The sequence below is a fragment of the Mirounga angustirostris genome, unplaced genomic scaffold (genome assembly GCF_029215605.1).
Source record: "Mirounga angustirostris isolate CCGP_5_RB_7025 unplaced genomic scaffold, mMirAng1.0.hap1 SCAF_17, whole genome shotgun sequence".
Lineage (NCBI taxonomy): Eukaryota > Metazoa > Chordata > Mammalia > Carnivora > Phocidae > Mirounga > Mirounga angustirostris.
The window spans coordinates 30,766,241-30,789,616 of record NW_026991725.1 but is presented as its reverse complement, the minus strand read 5'-3'; the positions used below and the strand labels follow the sequence as shown (position 1 = coordinate 30,789,616).

The 23,376-nt window shown below is 39.2% G+C and overlaps 1 protein-coding gene across 2 annotated transcripts in view; it reads right to left on the bottom strand.

Annotated features, from left to right (window-relative positions):
* The window catches only part of EFCAB13 (EF-hand calcium binding domain 13), a 98,510-nt gene extending 83,647 nt beyond the window's left edge, over positions 1 to 14,863 (bottom strand). Inside the window, exons 1-2 of one of the 2 annotated variants that reach the window (XM_064582292.1) lie at positions 12,550 to 14,863; positions 8,424 to 8,584 (exon numbers count right to left, since the gene is read on the bottom strand). In XM_064582292.1, the coding sequence (XP_064438362.1) occupies positions 8,424 to 8,584; positions 12,550 to 12,579 (191 nt within the window). In that variant the 5' untranslated portion in view covers positions 12,580 to 14,863. Of the gene's footprint in view, positions 1 to 8,423; positions 8,585 to 12,549 lie in introns of those variants that run through there. The other variant, XM_064582291.1, reaches the window with a different exon arrangement.
* Between the last annotated feature and the right edge of the window lie 8,513 nt (positions 14,864 to 23,376).

Here is a 23,376-nt window from a genome sequence, read left to right as displayed (position 1 = left end):
TTCACTCATTAGCTAGAATTTTTTTTTTTTTAAAGATTTTGTTTATTATTTGACAGAGAGACACAGCGAGAGAGGGAACACAAGCAGGGGGAGTGGGAAAGGGAGAAGCAGGCTTCCTGTTGAGCAGGGAGCCCGATGTGGGGCTTGATCCCAGGACCCTGGGATCATGACCTGAGCCAAAGGCAGATGCTTAACGACTGAGCCACCCAGGCACCCCAGCTAGAATATTTCTTTAAAGAAAAACTTCCTCTTAGGAACTATTTGGTTACTCAGTGGTATAGTTCATACAGAAAGGCAGGATAATTACTTTATTCTTTTCCTTATTTGCCACTTTTCATAACACTGACTTGGCTCACTTGTAACCTCCAATAGTGACAAAATAATTTTTATATCATTTTGTACACTTGGATTTATATACATTAAATTCATCCTTGTAATTATTATCCTTATTGATACCCTAATTATCACATGTATAGTGGGAGTCTCTTCAAGTAGGCTCTTGAGTCCTTTTGATGCATCCCTGGTAGGAGTCTTTGTTAGTTTCCTTATTTCTGTAACACCAGATGCTCCAGGCTCATCTATACATTTCCTTTCCCAGACCTTCACTTCCTCGAGGGCATTGTGTGTCCCCAGGTGTTAACCTATTTTATACAATGCTAATGAAAGAAAGTAAAGGAACACTTATACCACCTCCCATTCCTTCCTTGCCTTCTGTCATCTAACACAAAGGAATAGTGAGAATCCCCATAAGACTATCAGCAGATTCGTCAACAGAAACCTGCAGGCCAGAAGAGAGTGGTATGACATATTCAAAGTGCTAGGGAGAGGCACCTGGGTGGCTCAGTCATTAGGCGTCTGCCTTCAGCTCAGGTCATGATCCCGGGGTTCTGGGATCGAGCCCCACATTGGGCACCCTGCTCAGCGGGAAGCCTGCCTCTCCCTCTCCCACTCCCCCTGCTTATGTTCCCTCTCTCGCTGTCTCTCTCTCTCTCTGTCAAATAAATAAATAAAATCTTTGAAAAACAAAAACAAAGTGCTAGGGGGAAAAAACTGCCAACCAAGAATACTCTACCCCACAAAGTTGTCCTTCGGGAAAGACAGAGTTTTACAGACAAAAAAAAGGTAAAAGGAGTTCATCACACTAGATTGGCCTTATAAGAAATGTTAATGGGAGTTCTTCAAGCTAAAATGAAAGGATGCTAATTAGTAACATGAAAACAAATGAAAGTATAAATCTCACTGACAGAGGTAAATATATACTTAAATTCAGGACACTCTATTATAGTAATGGTGGTAGGTAAATCATATAGAACTCTCAAATAAAGGTTAAAAGACAAAAGTATATTAAAAATAACTATAACCAGCCAAACTATGGAAAGAGCCAAGATGTCCAATCAACAGACAAATGGATAAAGAAGATGTGGTATATATATACAATGAAATATATGCAGCCATCAAAAAAAATGAAATCTTGCCATTTGCAACAACATGGATGGAACTAGAGGGTATTATGCTAAGTGAAATAAGTCAATCAGAGAAAGACAATTATCATATGATCTCACTGATATGAGGAATTTGAGAAACAAGACAGAGGATCATAGGGGAAGGGAGGGAAAAATGAAACAAGATGAAACCAGAGAGGAAGACAAACCATAAGTGACTCTTAATCTCAGGAAACAAACTGAGGGTTGCTGGAGTAGAGGGGGGTGGGAGGGATGGGGTGGCTGGGTGATGGACATTGGGGAGGGTATGTGCTATGTGAGTGCTGTGAATTATGTAAGACTGATGAATCACAGACCTGTATCCCTGAAACAAATAATACATTTATATGTTAATAAAAAAGTTAAAAAATTTTAAAAGCACTAAAAAAAAAAAACTATAACCACAATAATCTGTTAATGGATACACAATATAAAAAGATGTAAATTGTGACATCAAAAACAAAATGAGAGGGAGGTGTAAACATGTTGAACTTTTATAAACCTTTGAAGTTAAGTTGTTATCAGCTTAAAATAAACTTATAACTATAAGATGTTTTATATAAGCCTTATGGTAACCACAAAGCAAAAACCTATAGTAAATACTCAAAAGATTAAAAAAAAAAAAAAAAGGAATCAAAGTGTATCACTAGAGGGGCACCTGGCTGGCTCAGCTGGTGGAGCATGTGACTTTTGATATCAGGGTTGTAAGTTCAAGGCCCACATTGGGTGTAGAGATTACTTAAAAATAAAAATTAAAAAATTTTAAGTATATCACTAGAGAAAATCATCAAATCACAAACGGAGAGAGTAAGAGAAAGGAACAGAGAGACTATAAAACAGCCAGAAAACAATCAAAATGACAATAGTAAGTCCATACCTATTAATAATTATCTTAAATATAAATGGACTAAATTCTCCAATCAAAAGACATGGAGTGACTAAACAGATTAAAGAAAAAAAAAAAAAAAAAAGACCCAAATATATGCTGCCTCCAAGAGGATCACTTCAGGTTTGTTTTTTTTTTTAAGATTTTATTTATTTATTTGAGAGAGAGAGAGAGCATGAGAGGGAGAGGGTCAGAGGGAGAAGCAGACTCCCTGCTAAACAGGGAGCCTGATGTGGGGCTCGATCCTGGGACTCCAGGATCATGACCTGAGCCGAAGGCAGTCGCCTAACCAACTGAGCCACCCAGGCACCCGAGGATCATTTCAGCTTTAAGGACAAGTATAGACTGAAAGTGAAGGGATAGGAAAAGATATTCCATGCAAATGGAAACCAAAAGAGGGCAGGGGTAGCTATATTTATATTAGACAAAAGAAATTTCAATACTTTTTTAATTAAAAGATTTTATTTATTTATTTATTTGAGAGAGAGAGATAGCGAGAGACAGCACGAGTGGGGAGGAGAGGGAGAAGCAGTTTCCCCAATGAGCAGGGAGCCCGACATGGGGCTGGATCCCAGGACCCGGGGATAATGACCTGAGCCGAAGGCAGATGCTTAACCAACTGAGCCACCCAGGCACCCCTTCAGTACATGTTTTTAAGCCAAAAATTGTAACAAGAGACAAGAGTCATTATATAATGATAAAGGGATGAGTTAATCAAAAGGATATAGCAATTGTAATATTTATGCATCCAACATATGAGCACCTAAATATATAAAACAAATAATAATAGATCTGAAGAGAGAAATAGACAACAATGCAGCAATAGCAAGAGACATTTCAATACCCCACTTTCAACAATGGATAGATAAACTAGACAGAAAGACAAAGGGAAACATTGGATTCCAACTACACCATCGACCAGAGGGACCTATAGAGACAGACATATAGAGAACATTCTATCCAACAGCAGCAGAATACACATTCTTCTCAAGCATATATGCAACATTCTCTAGGGTAGATCATCACAAAACAAGTCTTTAAAACCTTAAGAAGATTGAAATCATATCAAGCATCTTTTCTGACCACAAAGGTATAAAACAAGAAGTTAATCACAAGAAAAAAACTGGAAAAATCACATATATAGAGATTAAACAACATGTTCCTGAACAACCAATGGGTCAAGGAGAAAATCAAAAGAGAAATAAAAAACATCTGGAGACAAAGTAAATGAAAACACAACATACCAAAACTTACTGGATGCAGCAAAAACTGTTCTAAGAGAAACATTTATAGAGATAAATGCCTATATAAGGAAAAAAGAAAGATCTTGAATAAACAGCCTAATTTTATACTTCAAGGAATTGGAAGAAAGAAAAAGAATTAAGCCCAGAGTTAACAGAAGAAAGGAAATAAAAAAGATTAGAGCAGAAACAAGTGAAACATAGACTAAAAAGACAGTAGAAAAGATCAAAGAAGCTAAGAGCTTGTTTTTTGAAAAGATAACCAAAATTAACAAATCTTACTAGACTAAGAAAAAAAGAGAAGACTCAAATAAATAAAATAAGAAATAAAGAGGAGACATTCAATTGATAACAGAAATACTAAAGAACGTAAGAAACTATGAATAATTATATGCCAACAAATTAGATAACCTAGAAGAAATATATAAATTTCTAAATTTCTAGAAACATATAAAACTGAATCATGAAGAAATAGAAAATCTGAAAAGACTAATTATTAGTAAGGAGATTGAATCAGTAATCGGAAACCTCCCAACAAAGAAGAGTCTAGGATGGCTTCACTGGTGAATTCTACTAAATATTTAAAGAATTAATGCCAAATCTTCTCAAACTCTTCCCAAAAATTGAACAGGAGAGAACACTTCCAAACTCATTTTATGAGGCCAGCATTAGCCTCAGCATAGCAAAGCCAGACAAGGACACTACAAGAAAAGAAAATTAGAGCCCAGTATCCCTGATAAACATAGATGCAAAAATTCTCAACAAAATATTGGCAAACCAAACGAACAGTACATTAATGATCTAGTGGGATTTATTTCTGGGATGCAAATATGGTTCAACATAGGCCAATCAGTAAATGTGATACACCACAATATAGGGAAAAACCCATTCCTCTGTGTTTCTCCTTTACTCTCACACTACTACCATAGTCACAACACATCTGACACCAGATGTGTGAGGTTCCCACCCCCCCATGAAGCAATTCTCTGCCACACTAGCTAGGTGTCCTACAAATTAACTCCATTCTGACACTATCTACCTGAATATACTGTCAGATTCCACAGGTTAAGGGCTCAGTCCCACAAGACTGCCCCCAACCCACTTGTGCCAATCACAGCAGGTTGTACCTATGATTCTGACTGATCAGCTATAAATCAGAGGTTCCTACAAGCCCCTCCTTGGATTTGATTAATTTGCCAGAAGAGCTCACAGGACTCAGAAAAATAGTTACTTATGTTTACCAATTTATTTTAAAAGTCATAGAAGATACAGATAAAGCCGAATGAAGAGATACATAGGGCAAAGTCTGGGAGGATCTCAGCATAGGAGCTTCTGTTCTTACGGAGTTAGAGTGCATCACCCTCCTGGTATATGGATGTTTACACCAACCAGGAAGATCTCTGAACCCCATACTACTGAGATTTTTATGGAGGCTTCCTCATGTAGGCATGATGAATTATTAATTCCATTTCCAGCCCTTCTCCCCTCTCTGGAGAGATTCTAGGTTGGTGAACACATCCACAAACTGGGAGGGTGACACACCCCAACTCCATGCGGACAGAAGTTCTTATGCTTGGGATCCTCCCAAATCTCACCTTGTGTATATCTTCATCTGGTTATTCATCTGTATACTCTCTCATAACCTTTAATAAACTGGTAAACATGAGTGTTTACCTGAGTTCTGTGAGATGTTCTAGCAATTAATTAAACCAAAGGAGGGGTCATGGGAACCTCTGATTTGTATCTAAATCAAACAGAAGTTGTGGAGAACCTGGGAACTTACTACTTGAGATTGGCATATAAAGGCAGGGTGGGGGGACAGTATCATGGGACTGAGCCATTAACCTGTGGGATCTGATGCTATCTCTAGGTAGATAGCATTAGAATTGAGTTAAATTGTAGGACATTCAACTGGTGTCACAGAATGACTTGGTGTGGGAAAAACCCACACATTTGGTTTCAGAAGTGTTATGTATATGGTTGTAGTATGACAGTAAAGGAGAAACATAGGAGAACTGAGGTTTTTCCAAACATAACCACATTAACAAAATGAAGGATAAAAATAATATGATCATCTCAAAAGATGCAGAAAAAACATTAGATAAAATTCAGTGTTCTTTCATGATAAGAGATCTCAGCAAAGGGGTGTAGAAGGAATATACATCAACACAATAAAGGATATATATGACAAGCCAGAGCTAGCATCATACTAAACAGTCAAAAACTGAAAGCTTTCCCTCTAAGGTCAGGAACAAGAGAAGGGTGCCCACTCTCACCACTTTTGTTCAAAATAGTATTGAAATCCTAGCCAGAGCAATTAGGCAAGAAAAAGAAATAAAAGGAATTCAAATGGAAAGGAAGAAGTTAAACTGTTTCCAAATGGTATGATCTTTTTTACAGAAAACCCTAAAGACTATCAAAAAACTGTTAGAACTAATAAATAAATACAGTAAAGTTGCAGATACAAAATCAATATACAAAATCAGTTGCAGAAATTTCTATAAACTAACAACAAGCCATCAGAAAGAGAAATTAAGAAAATAATCCCATTTACAATAGCATCAAAAAATAAAATATTTAGGAATAGATTTAACCAAGGAGGTGAAAGATCTGTACACTGAAAACCATAAAACATTAATTAAAAAAAACTGAATAAGACATAAATAAGTGGCAGGATATTCTGTGTTTGTATCTTGGAAGAATTAATATTGTTTAAATGTCCATACTATCCAAAGTGATCTATAGAATCAATGCAATTCTTATCCAAATTCCAGTGGCATTTTTCACAGAAATAGAAAAAATAATCCTAAACTTTGTATAGAACAACAGAAGACCTCAAAGAGCCAAAGCAATCTTGAGAAAGAAAGAGTAACACTTCTAGAACATAGGCAGTAAGCTCTTTGACATGGGTCTTGGCAATAATTTTTTGGATTTGATACCAAAAGCAAAGGCAACAAAAGCAAAAATAAACAAATGGGACTACATCAAACTAAAAAAGTTTCTGCACTGCAAAGGAAACCATCAGCAAAATGAAAAGGCCACCTATGGAATGGGAGAAAATATTTGCAAACCCATATATCTGATAAATTAATGTTCAAAATATACAAGGAATTCATGCAACTCAACAGCAAATAAACAAATAATCCACTTTAAAAAAGGACTTGACTAGACACTTTTCCAAAAAAGATATACAAATGGCCAACGGGTACATGAAAAGGTATTCAACATCGCTCCTCATCAAGGAAATGCAAATCAAAACCACAATGAGATATCACTTTACACCTTTTAGATTGGCTATTTTCAAGAAGACAAGAAACAAGTATTGGCAAGAATGTGGAGAAAAGGAAGTACTTGTTTACTGCTGGTGGGAATGTAAATTGGTGCAGCAACTATGGAAAATTGTTGAGTTTCCTCAAAAAATTTAAAATATAACTACCATATGATCCAGCAATTCCACTTCTGGGTATATATCCAAAGGCAATGAAAACAGGTCTCAAAGAGGTATCTGTACCCCCATGTTCATTGCAGCATTATTCATAATAGGCAAAATATGGAAACAATCTGTCCATCAACAGATAAATGGTTAAAGATGTGATATATCATACACACACACACACACACACACACAGAGGAATCTATCCAGCCATGAGAAAGAAGGAAATCCTGCCATTTGTGACAACATGGATGGACCTTGAGGGTGTTATGTGAAGTAAAATAAGTCAGACAGAGAAAGGCAAATACTGGATGATCTCAGTTATATGTGGAATCTATTAAAAGCCAAATTCAGGGGCACCTGGGTGGCTCAGTCAGTTAAGCATCTGCCTTCGGCTCAGGTCATGATCCCAGGGTCCTGGGATCAAGTCCAGGTATCAGAGTCCCACATCTGGCTCCCTACTCAGCAGGGAGCCTGCTTCTCCCTCTCTTGCTGGCCCTCTCCCTGGCTCGTGCTCTCTCCCTCACGCTCTTTCTCTCAAATGAATAAGTAAAATCTTTTTTTTTTTAAAGCCAAATTCATAGAAACAGAGTAGAATCATGGTTTCCAGGGGCTGCAGGTACAGTAAATAAGAATAGGGAGGGGGCCTAAGTGGCTCAGATGGTTAAGCGTCTGCCTTTGGCTCAGCTCATGATCTCCAGGTCCTGGGATGGAGCCACATGTCAGACTCCCTGCTTAGCAAGGAGTCTGCTTCTCCCTCTTCCTCTGCCTCTCCCCACTGCTCCTGCTCTCTCTCTGTATCTCTCTGTCTCAAATGAATAAATAAAAAATTCTTTAAAAAAAAAGGAATAGGGAGAGGCTGGTAAAAGGGTACAAAACTTCAGCTAAAAGATAAATAAGGTCTGTGGGTCTAATATATAACATGATGACTATAGTTGATAATATTGTATTGTATAATTGAAATTTACTAAGAGAATAGAACTTAAATGTTCTCACCAAAAATAAATAAGTAAATAAGGTAAATATGTGAAATAAGTAAAACGTGGTAATCATTTCCCAATGCAAACATATGTTAAATCGTCATATTGTACATTTAAATATATTACTTTGTCAAAAAAAAAGATAAACTTACAGACATATGGATAACTGCTCTCCTATAACTGGAAATCTATGATGGCTCATAGGCTTCCACAAAGTTGTGAGAGAAGTGAGAAAAAAATGAAAAGAATTGCTATCTAGGAATTAAAACTACACTCCTGAAAGAATGGCCACAAATATTCATGATCCTATATATTTTAGAGGAGAACTTATGAGCTACATTTTTGGTTCTCTCAAACTTACAGAAGTATAATTCAACTAAATAAGTTCAAAGTTTAACTTACATTTTTTTGTATTCTAGTCTCAAACCCCTAATTTCATGCGACATTCTCTTCTGCGTTGTTTTAGAAAACTTGACGTCTTTCTTGTTGTCAATATGTCTTGATGGCAAGTTGGCTGCAAATGAATTACAGCCATTATCTGATAAATTGGTATTTTCTTCTCCCTGGGGAGCAACCAAGATCCATAGTCAACTATGTTCTCTTTGCACATATAAATTAAATATGACATTCTGGGTCAAATCACTCATTGTAGATTAATATTTTTTCTAAAATGATGCTACCAAACAGAATTTTGTTGTAAAGGATTTAATTATTAGTGCATTAGTTCAGATTAGGTACATATTCTAAATGTCACCAACTATCTTCAGTGCATTATACAGCTATAAAATGCCCAGCATTCATGAATGTATCTAACAATTGTTGAATCTAGTTCTTAAAGCATCTTTAAGCTTACTTCATTAAATTAAAAACTTCTGCTCTGCGAAAGACACTCTAAAGAGGATGAGAGGACAAGCCATAGACAGAGAGTAAATATTTACAAAAGACATATCTGATAATGGCTATATTTTTTTTTTGTATATTCAAAAAATATACAAAGAACTCTTAATGATAACAAAAAGCACAATCCAACTTAAAAATAGGCAAAAGATCTGAGGCGCCTGGATGGTTCAGTTGGCTATGCATCTGACTCTTGGTTTCAGCTCAGGTCATGACCTTGAGGTCATGAGACTGAGTCCCACAACAGACTCCATCCTGGACATGGAGCCTGCTTGGGATTCTCTCTCCATCTCCTTCTGCCCCTGCCCCCACTTGCACATTGGTCTCTCTCAAAAAAAAAAAAAGGGGGGGCAAAAGATCTTAATAGACACCTTACCAAAGATGTATAGATGGCAAAGCACATGAAGAGATGCTCAACATCATGTCATTAGGGAATTACAAATTAAATTATCAAGATACCACTGACAAAACCAAATGCTGACAAGGATGTGGAGCAAGAGGACCTCTCAGCCATTGCTGGTGGGAATGCAAAATGGTACAGCCACTTAGAAAGACAGTTTGATAGTCTCTAAAAAACTAAACATACTCTTACCATATGTTACAGCAATTGCACTTACTGGTATTTACCCAAAGGAGTTGAAAACTTATATGTACACAAAAATCTGCACACAGATGTTTATAGCAGCTTTATTCATAATTGTCAAAACTTGGAAAAAAACAAAATGTCCTTCAATGGATGAATGGATAAATGAACTGTGATACGTCTAGGAAATGGAACACTATTTGGCACTAAAAAGAAATGAGCGGGCGCCTGGGTGGCTCAGTTGGTTAAGCGACTGCCTTCAGCTCAGGTCATGATCCTGGAGTCCCGGGATCGAGTCCCGCATCGGGCTCCCTGCTCAGCAGGGAGTCTGCTTCTCCCTCTGACCCTCCCCCCTCTCCTGTGCTCTCTCTCTCTCTCTCAAATAAATAAATAAAGTCTTTAAAAAAAAAAAAAAAGAAATGAGCTATCGAGCCATGAAAAGACGTGGAGGAACCTTAAATGCATGTCACTAAGTGAAAGGAGCCCAACTTTCACAACAAGAAAGTAAAGGCTGTATGCTGTATGATTCCAACTCTATGACATTCTGAAAAGGCAAAACTATGGAGACTAAAAAGACCAGTGGTTGCTGGGGTGGGGGAGTGGGGGGATGGCAGGAGTTGAACAAGCAGAGCACAGAAGATACATAGGGCGATGAAACTCTTCTATATATTATAATAATGGCAACATGTAATTATATATTTGTCCAAACTCATAGAATGTACAATTCTGAGTCAATCCCAGTGTAAACTATGGACTTTGGGTGACAATGATATGCCAGTGTGGGTTCATTGCAACAAATGTACCACTGTGGTGTAGGATGTTGATACTGGAGGAGGCTGCGCATGCACAGGGGCAGGGGGTGTATGGGAACTCTCCACTCCGTTTTGTTGTGAATCTAAAACAGCTCTAAAAAATAAAATCTATTGAGAAAAAAAAAATAAGCAGCAGCTATATTACTTCTAAATAGACAGGCCCCCCGACAAAAAAGGAACTAGAGCCTAGAAGCAATGAACATGTTTAGAAAAAGAGGAATGAAGTTAGAAATATACTCTTTTGAAATTTGGCTGTTTGCTTAAAACAACTGGAATGCATCTAGTGGGTCAAAGGTATATTAGTGTTTAACCCCTGAACAAATTACACAGGCAATTTATAAAGCAGATCACCAAGGGAGTTTAGAGAACCTCTATTTCTACATAAAATGGAAATTAAGGGAACTATTTCAGTGACTTTTAGGGTCTGCATACATGCGTCTTACAACAGAGACACATCTTTAACAACTTGCTTCAAAAAGGCAATCGGATTTGCTGCCTTAACGAGGTGTTCATTAGGAATGATGAAAAATTTCCTAGGGATATTGAGAAGAATGACTCAAAATAGAAACCAGGAAAATAAAAAGAGGAAGATCTAAAAACTAGGCACAAAAACCTGTTATCAAAGACCAGATGTTGGGGTGCCTGGGTGGCTCAGTTGGTTAAGCGACTGCTTTCGGCTCAGGTCATGATCCTGGAGTCCCTGGATCGAGTCCCGCATCGGGCTCCCTGCTCGGCAGGGAGCCTGCTTCTCCCTCTGACCCTCCCCCCTCTCATGTGCTCTCTCTCTCTCATTCTCTCTGTCTCAAATAAATAAATAAAATCTTAAAAAAAAAAAAAAAAAAGACCAGATGAACAGAAGCAGTCAAATAGTGAACAGAAACTTAGATGATACAGAAAATGAAACCACCTCTGAAACTCTATGTTAAAGATGTAGGAAGTATAAACTATATAGCCTAAGGAAGACAAACTGGTATATGTTAATATTGTTAATTCTTTTAATTTTTAAGAATTCATCTTCAAAATCAGGTTATGAGGGCACAATCAACAACGCATTAGGTATAAAAAGGTAGAATAGGTTAATATATATATCACACACCTCAGTACTTAGCAAGAAGCCTTGATTTTTTTTTTCTTTCTTTTTTTTCTTTTTTTTGGATTATAGTATAGATACATGTCTTACCCGGTGGCACCAGATCCATTAAAAGTGTAAATTTAAAAGGTTAAGACTCTCAGTTGACAATGTTGAGTTCTACCTGAGCCCTGTGCTTCCAGAAAACAGTGAATATTAAAGGAATCCCCTCACTCTTTGTGTTCTGGAAAATGGCTTACTGCAAAGAACCATCCTTCCCCATACACTTTAGATAAAACTCACAGATGCCCTCCTTGTTTACCTATGACAAGGCCAAAATTCCCTTTCTTTGCTTCATGAATGATTAGCCAAACTGTTTTAACCCCACTGACTGATTAATCAGAACAAAATGCTTATTAGCCAAACTTTGGTTAAGCTTCTCTCCTTCCTCCAGGCCCCTAAAATACTCTCTGATCTATTTATCCAATCATGCCACTCTTTCATTCCACTTCCCCATACCCAGTTCTTTCTAGCCTTGTTGATTCCTGTCTATTAAGAAGGGAAAAAAAAGCCCTTTTTGCCTAGCCCTTGAGATGTTTGCAGATCTTCTGGTCACAGCCTTCTCCCTATTGCAATAGTCCCCCCTCCTGCTATTTCAATAAATAGTCCCTTTTCTCTCTCACAATAATCCTTTTGAATAAAATCTCTCCTAAGTCCAGGTTGGTTTTTTGTTTGACACAATACTGGCCAATGGATAAGAACATCCCTGAATCACAGATAAGAAGGCTAGAGAAACTTGGTATCTTTTATATTACCATCTAGTTAGATTCCCACATCATTAATTATGTCATCTACAACCTCTCATGTAGGTTTAAATCCTTTATTCTCCTGAAAAATTATCCCAGTTCCAACCCCCCAAAATACTCTCACCATACACCACAGATCTCTTGACACTACATAGGTTGCTGGGATGAGAAGTTTCAGTATATGCCCATGAAAAGACCTCAAAAGTCACCTTGGTTGTTAGGCAAGATCTTGTATCTATATTGCTCTACAAATCTGCTTACTGATTAAGGATGTGAGATAATGTAAAATAATTTTTTAAAGTAAACTAATTTTTTTTAAAAGAAGAGGAAGGAGTCTTTAGAAACTGTTTTGAAAAAATACCTGGCAGAATAAAGGTACTTTAGTTTCCATTTTTCAGTTTAGTGGTAAATTCTGCCCTTGAGGACTCAATGGCCTTGATGAACAAGTATGAATGAGCAATAGCACAAAAGGATTTCCTGTCCAAAAAAGAAACAAAGAAAAAATCATGTGCCTGTTTAAGAGACTTAAGTAATTATATTTATCTACCTGAAGTTATCCCTGTAATGTAACACTCACAGCATAATACGGAATAGGTATGTGTGCAAAAGCTAGAAAAAACAGCTCGTAGATTGTAATTCACAGAAGATCATCCAGTCCCTTAACTTTACCTTTTGTGGTATAAGAAGAAATAGAGAAATCCAAATTCAAATGGCATATAAAGCAGAAAAATCCAGTTAAATTGATTTATTCAAATAAACCCAGAGAAGCAGAACTACTAACATGGAAGCAATCACTAATGTTATTAAATGCTTACTGTGTATTAGACATTATGATAAACACTTTGACATAAATGATTTCATTTATTCCTCATAAATATCTTTTAAGGAATTATTATTACTCTTATTTTACAGATGAGGAAAATAAAGACTTAGATCAAGTTGCCCAAGATTACAGCCAACAAACAGTGGAGTCAGAATTTGAAGTTAGGCAGCCTAACTCAAGCACCTGTGGTCTTCAGAACCCTGTAACATTGCCTCTCAAAAAAAATGCTATTGCAAACAAAAGATGACTTAGCCTGTTTTAAACCAGAGACTTCCACATCACATAGCAAGCAACTTTAGAAATACCCCACATTTTCACATTTTTATACCCCTATCTGAGTCACATTGGATGTGTTATTCATTACATTGCTAGTCATATTACACTGTTAGTTGTAATTATGTCTCATTTTCATACTGTAATGTTTAACTGCAAGTATTAATATTCTAATAGACACAGTACTTCAAAATCACTTATTTCTAAAATGTTATCCTAATTATTGAATGTGATATGTCCAACATTTCTGGAATTCAAAACACATTAAAATAAAATGAAACCATGTGACAAATATCCATCTCAGAAGACATTAGATGGTTATGCAGATTTCCCCAGCAACCCAGTCTCTGTAACCTCTTCTAGATCTTCTCTAACCGGTACAATCTTTACTTGTAAACTACTTGGTATAGCGCTTACTGTCTTCACTATTCAACTGGCATTAATCATTTGCCTTGTATTTTTATCACATATATATCTCTTCTATCAACTATAATCTAAATTTCATGGATGGACTGAAAGAAATGGATTGGTATCATTCTTTGAATTATTACTCACAATACCAAACACAATGCTATATGTATATAATAAATGAAAGAACGAAAGAAGGGAGGGAGGAAGAGACAGAGGAGTGAAAGAAGGAAGACATTTCCTCCGTATTGAGCTTACTCAGAGTTTCTTAAGGTATCAAAGTACTTAATTTTTTTTAAAGATTTTATTTATTTATTTTTGAGAGAGAGAGAGAGCACCAAAAGCAGGAGTGAGGGGCAAAGGGAGAAGCAGCCTCCCCACCCGAGCAGGAAGCCTGATGCAGGACTCAATCCCAGGGCTCCGGGATCATGACCTTGAGTCGAAGGCAGATGCTTAACCGACTGAGCCACCTAGGCACCCCTCAAAGTACTTAATTTAGCAGAGTAAGCTTTATTTAAATAAACCTTGAAAGGAAGAAGTTTCATAATTTATTGACCTATCAAAAAGTCGACAGGTTTTAATCTGCTGGATGAATCAGATACCACATACCATAACCCTCTCCAAGCTAAGAGAAAAAATAGTACAGGAAGTCTCTTCCCCATAAATCCGACAAGAGAATTGTTTCTCAACTCTTTCAATCCTATGACACATATGTGAACTTGCAAGGACAAACCAAGACAAAGAGCTGTATCCCTCTTTTCCAATCATCTATCCATTCACCCCTCCACCCATAAAATTCATATGAATTTAATCCATATGAATTCAACATTTATATATTGTATACTTACTATGTACTAGGCTCTCCTCCAGTAAAAACAGGAAAAAATAAATCCTGCCCTCATGGAGCTTACTTTCTCGTCAAAGAGAGACGATAAAATACGCAGGAATCAAACTGAGGGTTGTTGGAGTGGGGGGTGGGGTGGGAGGGATGGGGTGACTGGGTGATAGACACTGGGGAGGGTATGTGCTCTGGTAAGCGCTGTGAATTGTGCAAGACTGTTGAATCTCAGATCTGTACCTCTGAAACAAATAATGCAATATATGTTAAGAAAAAAAAGAAGAAGAAGAAGGTAGCGGGAGGGGAAGAATGAAGCGGGGGAAATCGGAGGGGTAGACGAACCATGAGAGGCGATGGACTCTGAAAAACAAACAGGGTTCTAGAGGGGAGGGGGGTGGGAGGATGGGTTTAGCCTGGTGGTGGGTATTGAGGAGGGCACATTCTGCATGGAGCACTGGGTGTTGTGCACAAACAATGAATCATGGAACACTTCATCTAAAACTAATGATGTAATGTATGGGGATTAACATAAGAATAAAAAATAAATTAAAAAAAAATAATTGAAACTGGAAAAAGAAAAGGAAAAAAAAAAGAGAGACGATAAAATAGATAAATAAGTAAAACATGTAGTGTGTTTTCTGTGATAAGCACTAAAGAAAAAAAAATGTAAAGTAGGGGAGAAGAATATGAAGTATGGTGTTGGGGAAAAGATGCAGGGAACAGATAGGGCAGCCAAGGGAGACTTTACTGAGAGGGAGACCTTAAGTACAGCCCTGAATGAATATCTTAGGGGAAAGCATTTCAGCCAGAGAAAAGCAAGTACAAAGACTCAGAAGTAAGAAGGAACTTCATTGTTCGAGCAACAGTGGAAAGGCCCACAAAGCTGAAGCAGAGAAAGCAAAGGGAAAGGAGTAAAGGGGATCAGGGGGGATCAAGAGAGGGAGGCAGATATAGAAGGCCCCTAGGTCATTGTAAGAACTTTGGTTTGTGCTCTGAGATGGGAAGCTACTGGAGTGTTTTGAGCAGAGATGACATGATCTAAAGTCCTTTCTGAAAGAATCACTCTATTTGCTACAAAGAGAAAAATCAAGTGAATCTAGATTCCTAAAAGCCAAATGGAAAAAAAAATACTTCAAAAGAATGAGTAATGAACTGGGACAAATGCTGCCAAGTAAGATGAGTACTAAATGACTGATTAGGTTTTCCAACATGGAAGACACCAAAAACAGAAGCTATCTGGGTAGCATGGTAAGGAAATAATGTCCTTGGAGTGAGTTCAAGAGAGAGTGGGGGAGAGAAATAGGAGACAAAAAGAAGAGATGACTCTTTCAAGGAGTTATGCTATAAAGGGGAAGAGAAACGAGATAGTAGCTGAGGGGTAAAGGGGTTATGAGGGTTTAGGATGGGGGAAGATAAAGGTAAATAATCTAGTAGAGGAGAATTACTGAAACAATATTCTCAAGGATAAAGGAGATGAGATTTAGGGCACAAGGGCAGGGTTTGTTCTTAGCCTAGAATACACTCATAGGAGTAGACATGGCAGAGTAATTGGCTTAATTACATGAAGAGTAGATGCGGTTGTGGAGGCTTGTGGAAATCACCTGATTGCTTTAGTTTTCTTTTATTATATTTATATATATATATATATTTTTTTAAATTTTTATCTTAAGTAGGCCCAACAAGGGGCTTGAACTCATGACCCTGTGATCAAGAGTCACATGCTCTACCAACTGAGACAGCAGGGGCCCCTCATTGCTTTAGTTTTCTTAGTGAAGGAACATAATCAATTGAGAATAAGGATGTGAGAAGAGATGCTAGATGTTTGAGGACAGAGGTATTGTTACAAAACAGTCCTCTAGGAGAATGGAAGAATTCATAGCCCAGGGATACTTGATAAGGTTGCTGGGCAGCATCAGGGCCCCTTGAGGAAGTGATCATGAATTTAAAGTGAAACCAGTAAGCATAGTTGTGTTTCTTTCTCTAGCTATGTTCAGTGCAGAAATGCTCGCACTGAGACAGAGATCTAGATTTAATCTAGGATTACAATTTAGCCAAGAAAGTAAAACGAACTGAAAATGTGATAAAGGAACTGGGGGGAAATGCAAGGGAGCGGTTTTAATTATTGACCATGAAACAAACTGAATAGGTGGGTGGGAAATAAGTACAAGAGAGGGTGAGTGACATTTAAAAAAAAAAGTGGATTGGAGATCCTGGTGGGATCCAAGGATTATTTAGAGTCAGAGTGAGCCTGAAAGATAGGAATGCGATGGTTGGAGAGTGGGACATACAGTACTCCCCCCACCCTTATCCATGGGGGATCCATTCCAAGACCCCCATTGGAAGCCTGAAACTATAGAGTACCAAACCCAGTAAATGTTGTTTTACCCATACACACATCCCTATGATAAAGTTTAATTTATAAATTAGGCACAGTAAGAGATTAACAATAATAAAATAGATTATAACAATATACTGTAATAAAACTTATGTGACTGTTGTCTCTCTCAAAGTATCTTATTGTACTGTACTCACCCTTCTTCTTGTGATGATGTGAGATAAAAGGCCTACGTGATGAGATGAAGTGAGGTGAATGATATAGGCATTGTGACACAGCATTACGCTACCACTGACCTTCTGATGATGGGTCAGGAAGATCTTCCGCTGAACCACAGTTGACCATGGGTAATTGAAACCATGGAAATCTAAATAAGGGGGTACTAATGAGAATAAGGTGGGGGGACTACTGTATTAAGATAAAAGAGTTGCACTTATTGGTAATACAAGACTGAGAATATGAAAAAGGGAGCAAGTGACAAAGGAAAGATTAAATTACTGTAGGAGGATAGGAACTGAGAGATCAGGGTACTAGAAGGATCATCTGTATGAATGCTAAAATCACAAGAATTATGATAGTACAGTTAGAGCAACAGAAAGCCAGGAGCTGAAATTTGACTGAAACAACAGGAAATGGCAGTGGGTGGTATAATCTGATAATGTGAGATGCAAAACTGAGCATTTTGAGAATGGGATGAAAAAAATGTCTGGAAGCACTTATTAGAATCAAGAAGGGGTCATCGACTCCCCCCTCTTGTCCCAGTGGTACTAGGAGAGTGAGAGAGAAAACAGCCACCACCAGCCATACCTGTGTTCTGCCCACCACGCTCCCAAATAAACACTGTTCTTCCTCATTTCCTTTACATCTTGGTCGTCACTATCTGATTCATCAAAACTATCAAAAAGAAATGAGGAAATTCAAAACCCTCTGATACATCACAAGTACTTTTTAAAGTATCATATTGATTCAGTCCCTATGTAGATCAAGCTATCATATTATTACTAAAGGGTTTTCCAATTCTTGGCAAAGTATAGAATTTTCAAAATTGTATAATAGATATATGTTACAGTTATGGGAGGAAGACATACAGATGGCCAAAGGACACATGGAAAGATGCTCAACATCACTAATCGTAAGGCAAATGCAAATCAAAACCACAATAAGATATCATCTCACACCTGTCAGAATGGCTAAACTCAAAAACACAAGAAACAAGTGTTGGCAAGGATATGGGGAAAAAGGAATTCTTGTGCACTGTTGGTGGGAATGCAAACTGGTGCAGCCACTGGGGAAAACAGTATGGAGGTTCCTTAAAAAGTTAAAAATAGAAGTACCATATGCGGGCGCCTGGGTGGCTCAGTTGGTTAAGCAACTGCCTTCGGCTCAGGTCATGATCCTGGAGTCCCGGGATCGAGTCCCGTGTTGGGCTCCCTGCTCGGCGGGGAGTCTGCTTCTCCCTCTGACCCTCCTCCCTCTCATGCTCTCTGTCTCTCATTCTCTCTCTCTCTCAAATAAATAAATAAAATCTTAAAAAAAAGAAGTACCATATGCTCCAGTATCACACTACTGGATATTTACCCAAAGAATCAATTCAATTCTTTTCAAAAAGATATATGCACCCCTATGTTTACTGCAGCATTATTTCAATAGCCAAATTATAGAAGTGGCCCAAGTGTCCATCAACAGATAAATGGATAAAGAAGATACATACACACACACAACGGAATATTACTCAGGCATAAAAAAAGAATGAAATCTTGCCATTTGCAACAACATGGATAGAGCTAGAGAGTATAATGGTAAGTGAAATAAGTCAGTCAGAGAAAGACAAATACTACATGATTTTACGCATCTGTGGAATTTAAGAAAGAAAGAAAAAGAACAAAAGAGAGACAAACCATAAAACAGGCTCTTAACTATAGAGAACTAACGGTTACCAGAGGGGAGGTGGCTGGGGCAGTGGGTGACATAGGTGATGGGGATTAAGAGTATACTTATCCTAATGAGCACCGAGTAATGTATAGAATTGTTGAATCACTGTGTCGTACACCTGAAACTAACACTATATGTTAACTATATTGGAATTTAAATACATAAATAAGCAAATTTTAAAATAAATAAAGTTAAGGGGGATTCTTTCTTGTTACATGAAATCTTCCTACTCTTTCCTTCCATTTGACTTGCCTCACAAGTCGCCCCCCTCACTCACTCACTCTTCCCTCGCTATGCTGACCGCAAACGTCCATTAAAGCAACTGCATACATCTCTTCACCGCACCTGCAGCCCTTAAAGTTCAAACATGACACGCATCACCCCCAATTACCACCTTTAACAAATACTGAGTGAACTTCCACTTCATGCAAGAACCTGTGCTGTGGAACATTCCAATAGGCCCTGCTTGTTTAGACTTCTAGGGAAGAAAGTAAGTAGACATGTAAACAAGTTAAACTACCCACCAGATGAAAACAAGGGCTCTGACGCATGTTTAAGCATATGCTGAAGGAGCGGGGCAGCTTCCCAACCACAATGACCTCCGCCCTTCCCGAACCACCACCATTTCCGAGGCACCGTCAGACCCAATCCCGTCACCCTTCTGCCCCTTTACTGTCTGGCCCAGTCACCTCGCTGCCCCTTCTGGAACCTTCCTCCATCTCCATAACTGTTCTACTTTGTCCCTCGCACCGTGCTGCGCGCTCCTCCCTCAATATCCGAGGCTCTACTCTCTCTCTCAACAAGTCTTGCTTCCCCACCTCTGTCCCCTGAGGGTCCCAGCGTGGACCCCCTGGGGCTCCCAGGGGTGTCTCCCTCCTCCCGCCTCACGGCCCGAAGGCCCTAATCCTCCGGGATCAGTGGGTCCTCGCCGCAAACCCCACAGCCCCTCGCGCAGTCGCGCGTTCTCGCTCCGCCGCCTTCCCGGCCTCCCACGCGGCGAGGCCCCGCCCCCAGGTCACCTGACCGAGGCCGACCCTCCGCCCACCGAGCCCCGGGCGCTGGTCGAGCGCTGCACCCAGGCTGCCGCTGCCGCCGCTACCACCGCCGCCGCCGCCGTCGCGGCGCAGGGGCTCCGGGGCCGCGAGGAGCGGCCGAGCTCGCTGCCGCCTCTGCGCCGACTGGGCAGCCTTACGGCCCCACCGCTCTACCCCACCTCACAAGGGCCTGTGACCTCACCCGGCCGGGCTCGGCGGCCTGGACCCGAATGGAGGGGCTGCTCCCCGCGGGCTCTCCTCCGGGCACCTCAGTTTCGCCCTCCATCCTGCACTCCCTACCCTTCCTGCTGCTCTCCTTCTCCGGTGCGCTGTCCCGCCCTGGTCTGACCGCTTTTCAATGTTCTCTTCTATCCATCCTTTGAATACTTCCCGCCCTCCCTTCTAAAACATTCCATCCTTCTTGGGTTTCTACTACTCTACAACGGACTTCGGCGCAAGGTCCCTTGTTCTGCTACTTTGCAGAAATTTGTTCCAGGCTGCCTTTCAGACGGCTAACGCTTCCTTTGGGAAGAGATACTTTGTTTTTCTTTGAAAATCAGCTTCTTGTGTGTGTGCATCCTGCAGACCAGATGATATTGGTAAAAGACACAAAGCGATTTTTCATGGCTTTCCCCGATTATTGTGTCACTAAAATTTAGGAATCCAATTCAGTGAAATTAATCATTTTTAAGGTTTGCTAAACTAAATTTAGTAAGTGTTCTGTCAAGCAAAGAGCGTTTTGCAGTACTCTCCCCAAAAAAGCCCACGATTTGAGGTATATGTTCTTTACGCAGAGGTAAATTTATTCACATGAATTGATTCATTGTTGGTGGATCTCCGTTAACATTGTGGTGAACAGCATGGGCTTTAGAGACAGATCTATTCAAATTCAGTTATTCAGCCAATTATCCGAATTACTTACTGTATGCAGTGGAGCAAACTTCTTAGGCTCTCTAAGCCCCAATTTTCCCATTCTTTCAGGATTGTGATAATTCAAAAATGTATATGTAGTGCTCAATAAATGCTAAAATAATTAACTCCTTCGGAGATACTATTGTGCCTGTTTGTATCTTAAATCCTGCTTGTAGGTATTCTTTAGTACTTTTAACATGTATGTGGTTTATCTCCCATAAGTCTATAAATAATCTGAGTGCTGAGACCATGTCTTTTTTTTTTGTAAACACCCCACCCTCCATTCCCTACTTCCCCACCCCCTACACTGTTTACAGTCACATCTATTAAGGGACTCGGCCCGTTTTCCACCTATTCATAAACCATCAACTTCTAATGTGTAAGGATTATAATGGTTTCGGTCTGTGTGTTGACCAACAGATTGTGGATGCTTCACAAATATTGAACACTTGTGGTTTTTAGTACTGAATTTATTGACGAGTTAGTTTCTGTATTAGTAGGTTTCACAGGACACCCCCCCCAAAGTAGCACCAAGAGTATATTGGTTAGTATTAGATTCTTTTACCAGTAACAGAAAATCCCTAAATAATAGTGGCCAAACAAGATAGACTTTTATTTCTCACATTTAGGAGATTCAGAAATAGCCACTTGGGAGGCAAGATAATTGTTTACACAGTTGCAGGCACACCATCTTCTATTTAATTGCTCCACTGGCTTTCATTCCAGTGGCAGCTTCAGGGAGGTATGACAGAGTACCCTTCAATCAGACAAAAGCCTCTGTAAAGATTTTAAGGTTATGTTTCTTGGATCCTCTCATTCAAATAATACGCCTTCGAAGAAGCTTAAGGCTTTTGTCCTTCTGCAGAAGCCCAAGGTACAAAAAGATTTAGCTCAAAGATATTTATGGGTAGGGCTCTTATCTAATGGACTGAAACCCAAAAAGATTCAAAGGAGATTCATAATTTTTTAGACTATTGTATTGTCAGAAACCCCGCTAGCTTGGGCTGAAAGAGTCCAAGTACAAAAAGGAAAGAGGCCTTTTGGCCCCCAAGTTCTGTAAGCAGGAAGCAGGCCGAGAAAACTACTTAGATGTAAACACATGCTACCTTTAATAGAAAAATGACTTACGGCGTAAAACCAAGAGCCTAGAGGGTGGAACAAAAATCCATGAAAAATTATTCCCAGGCCTTGAATGTGGAACTATAAACCTGTACCCAGTGACCTGCTATGGACCAGGGACTTCTGTGAACCTTCTGTATTTCTGACTATTGGAACAGGAGTGTCTGTAGTACCCTAACTTTTACATTGGTTGTTGTAGGAAGGAAGCATATAGCTTTTTTCTGTATGACTTCAAATTGAGAGGTACTGTACTCAAGTGGCTGAATATAAGGAAATATATCCAAAAAGCTTTGTCTGCCCCAAGACCTATTTAGAGGACAAGACTCTGAATTTTGAGTGAATGCTATTATGAGTTAAGACTCTGGGGTCTTGGGAGGGGTGAGTGCATTTTGCGTATGGGAGGACTATAAATAATTTGTCACCAGAGGGTGGACTGTGGCCGTTTTAAAATATGTCCACAAATTCTTTGGTGTATTAGTTCCTTCTTGTTACTGTAACAAATTACCACAAGCTTAGTGGCTTAAACAACAATTTATGAACTTACATTTCTGGAGATCTGAAGTTCAAAATTGGTCTTACAGGGCTAAAATCAAAGGCTGCTTTCCTGAAGGCTCTAGAGGAAAATCTATTCCTTACCTTTTTCAGCTTCAGGAGCTATATGCATTTCTTGACGCATGGCCACCTCATTCTGACCTGTTCCCATCATTACATTTTCTACTCTCATTCTGACCCTTTACCTTCCTCTTATAAAAACCTTTATGATATTAAGGCTACCCAGATAATCCATGAGATTTCCCTGTTTCTGTCCTTAATCACACCAACAAAATCCTTTATTCCATGCAAGATAACATATTCACTGGTTCTAGGGATTAGGACGTGGATATCCTTGGGACGGGGGTGGGCAGGGGCAACAATTCTATCTACTTCAATGCTTGTTATCTTCAAAAGATGGCATCGAGTCTACTCTTCTTGAATGTGGGCTGGATATAGAAGACTACTTACAATGAATAGAGTATGGCAGAAGTGATAATATGACACAAAACTAAGTCATGGGGGCACCTGGGTGGCTCAGTCGGTTGGGTGTCCAGCTCTTGATTTCAGCTCAGGCCATGATCTCAGGGTCCTGAGACCAAGCCCTGCATCTGGCTCCATGCTTAGTGGGGAGTCTGCTTGAGATTCTCTCTCCCTCTCTGTCTGCCCCTCCCCTGCTCATGCTCACTTGCACACTCTCTCTCTCTCTCAAATAAATCTTTAAAAACAAAAAACTAAGTTATAGGGGTGCAGTAGGTTAAAGGACTGACTCTTGGTTTCGGCTCAGGTCATGATCTCAGGGTCATGAGATCAAGCCCTATGTCAGGCTCTGTGCTCCACACAAAGTCTCCTTAAGACTCTCTTTCCCTCTCCCCCTACCCCTCTCTGCCATTCTCTCTCTCTCTCAAATAAATAAATAAATCTTAAAAAAAAAAAAAAAAACCTAAGTCATAAAAGACATTGCAGCTTCCTCCTTGCTCTCT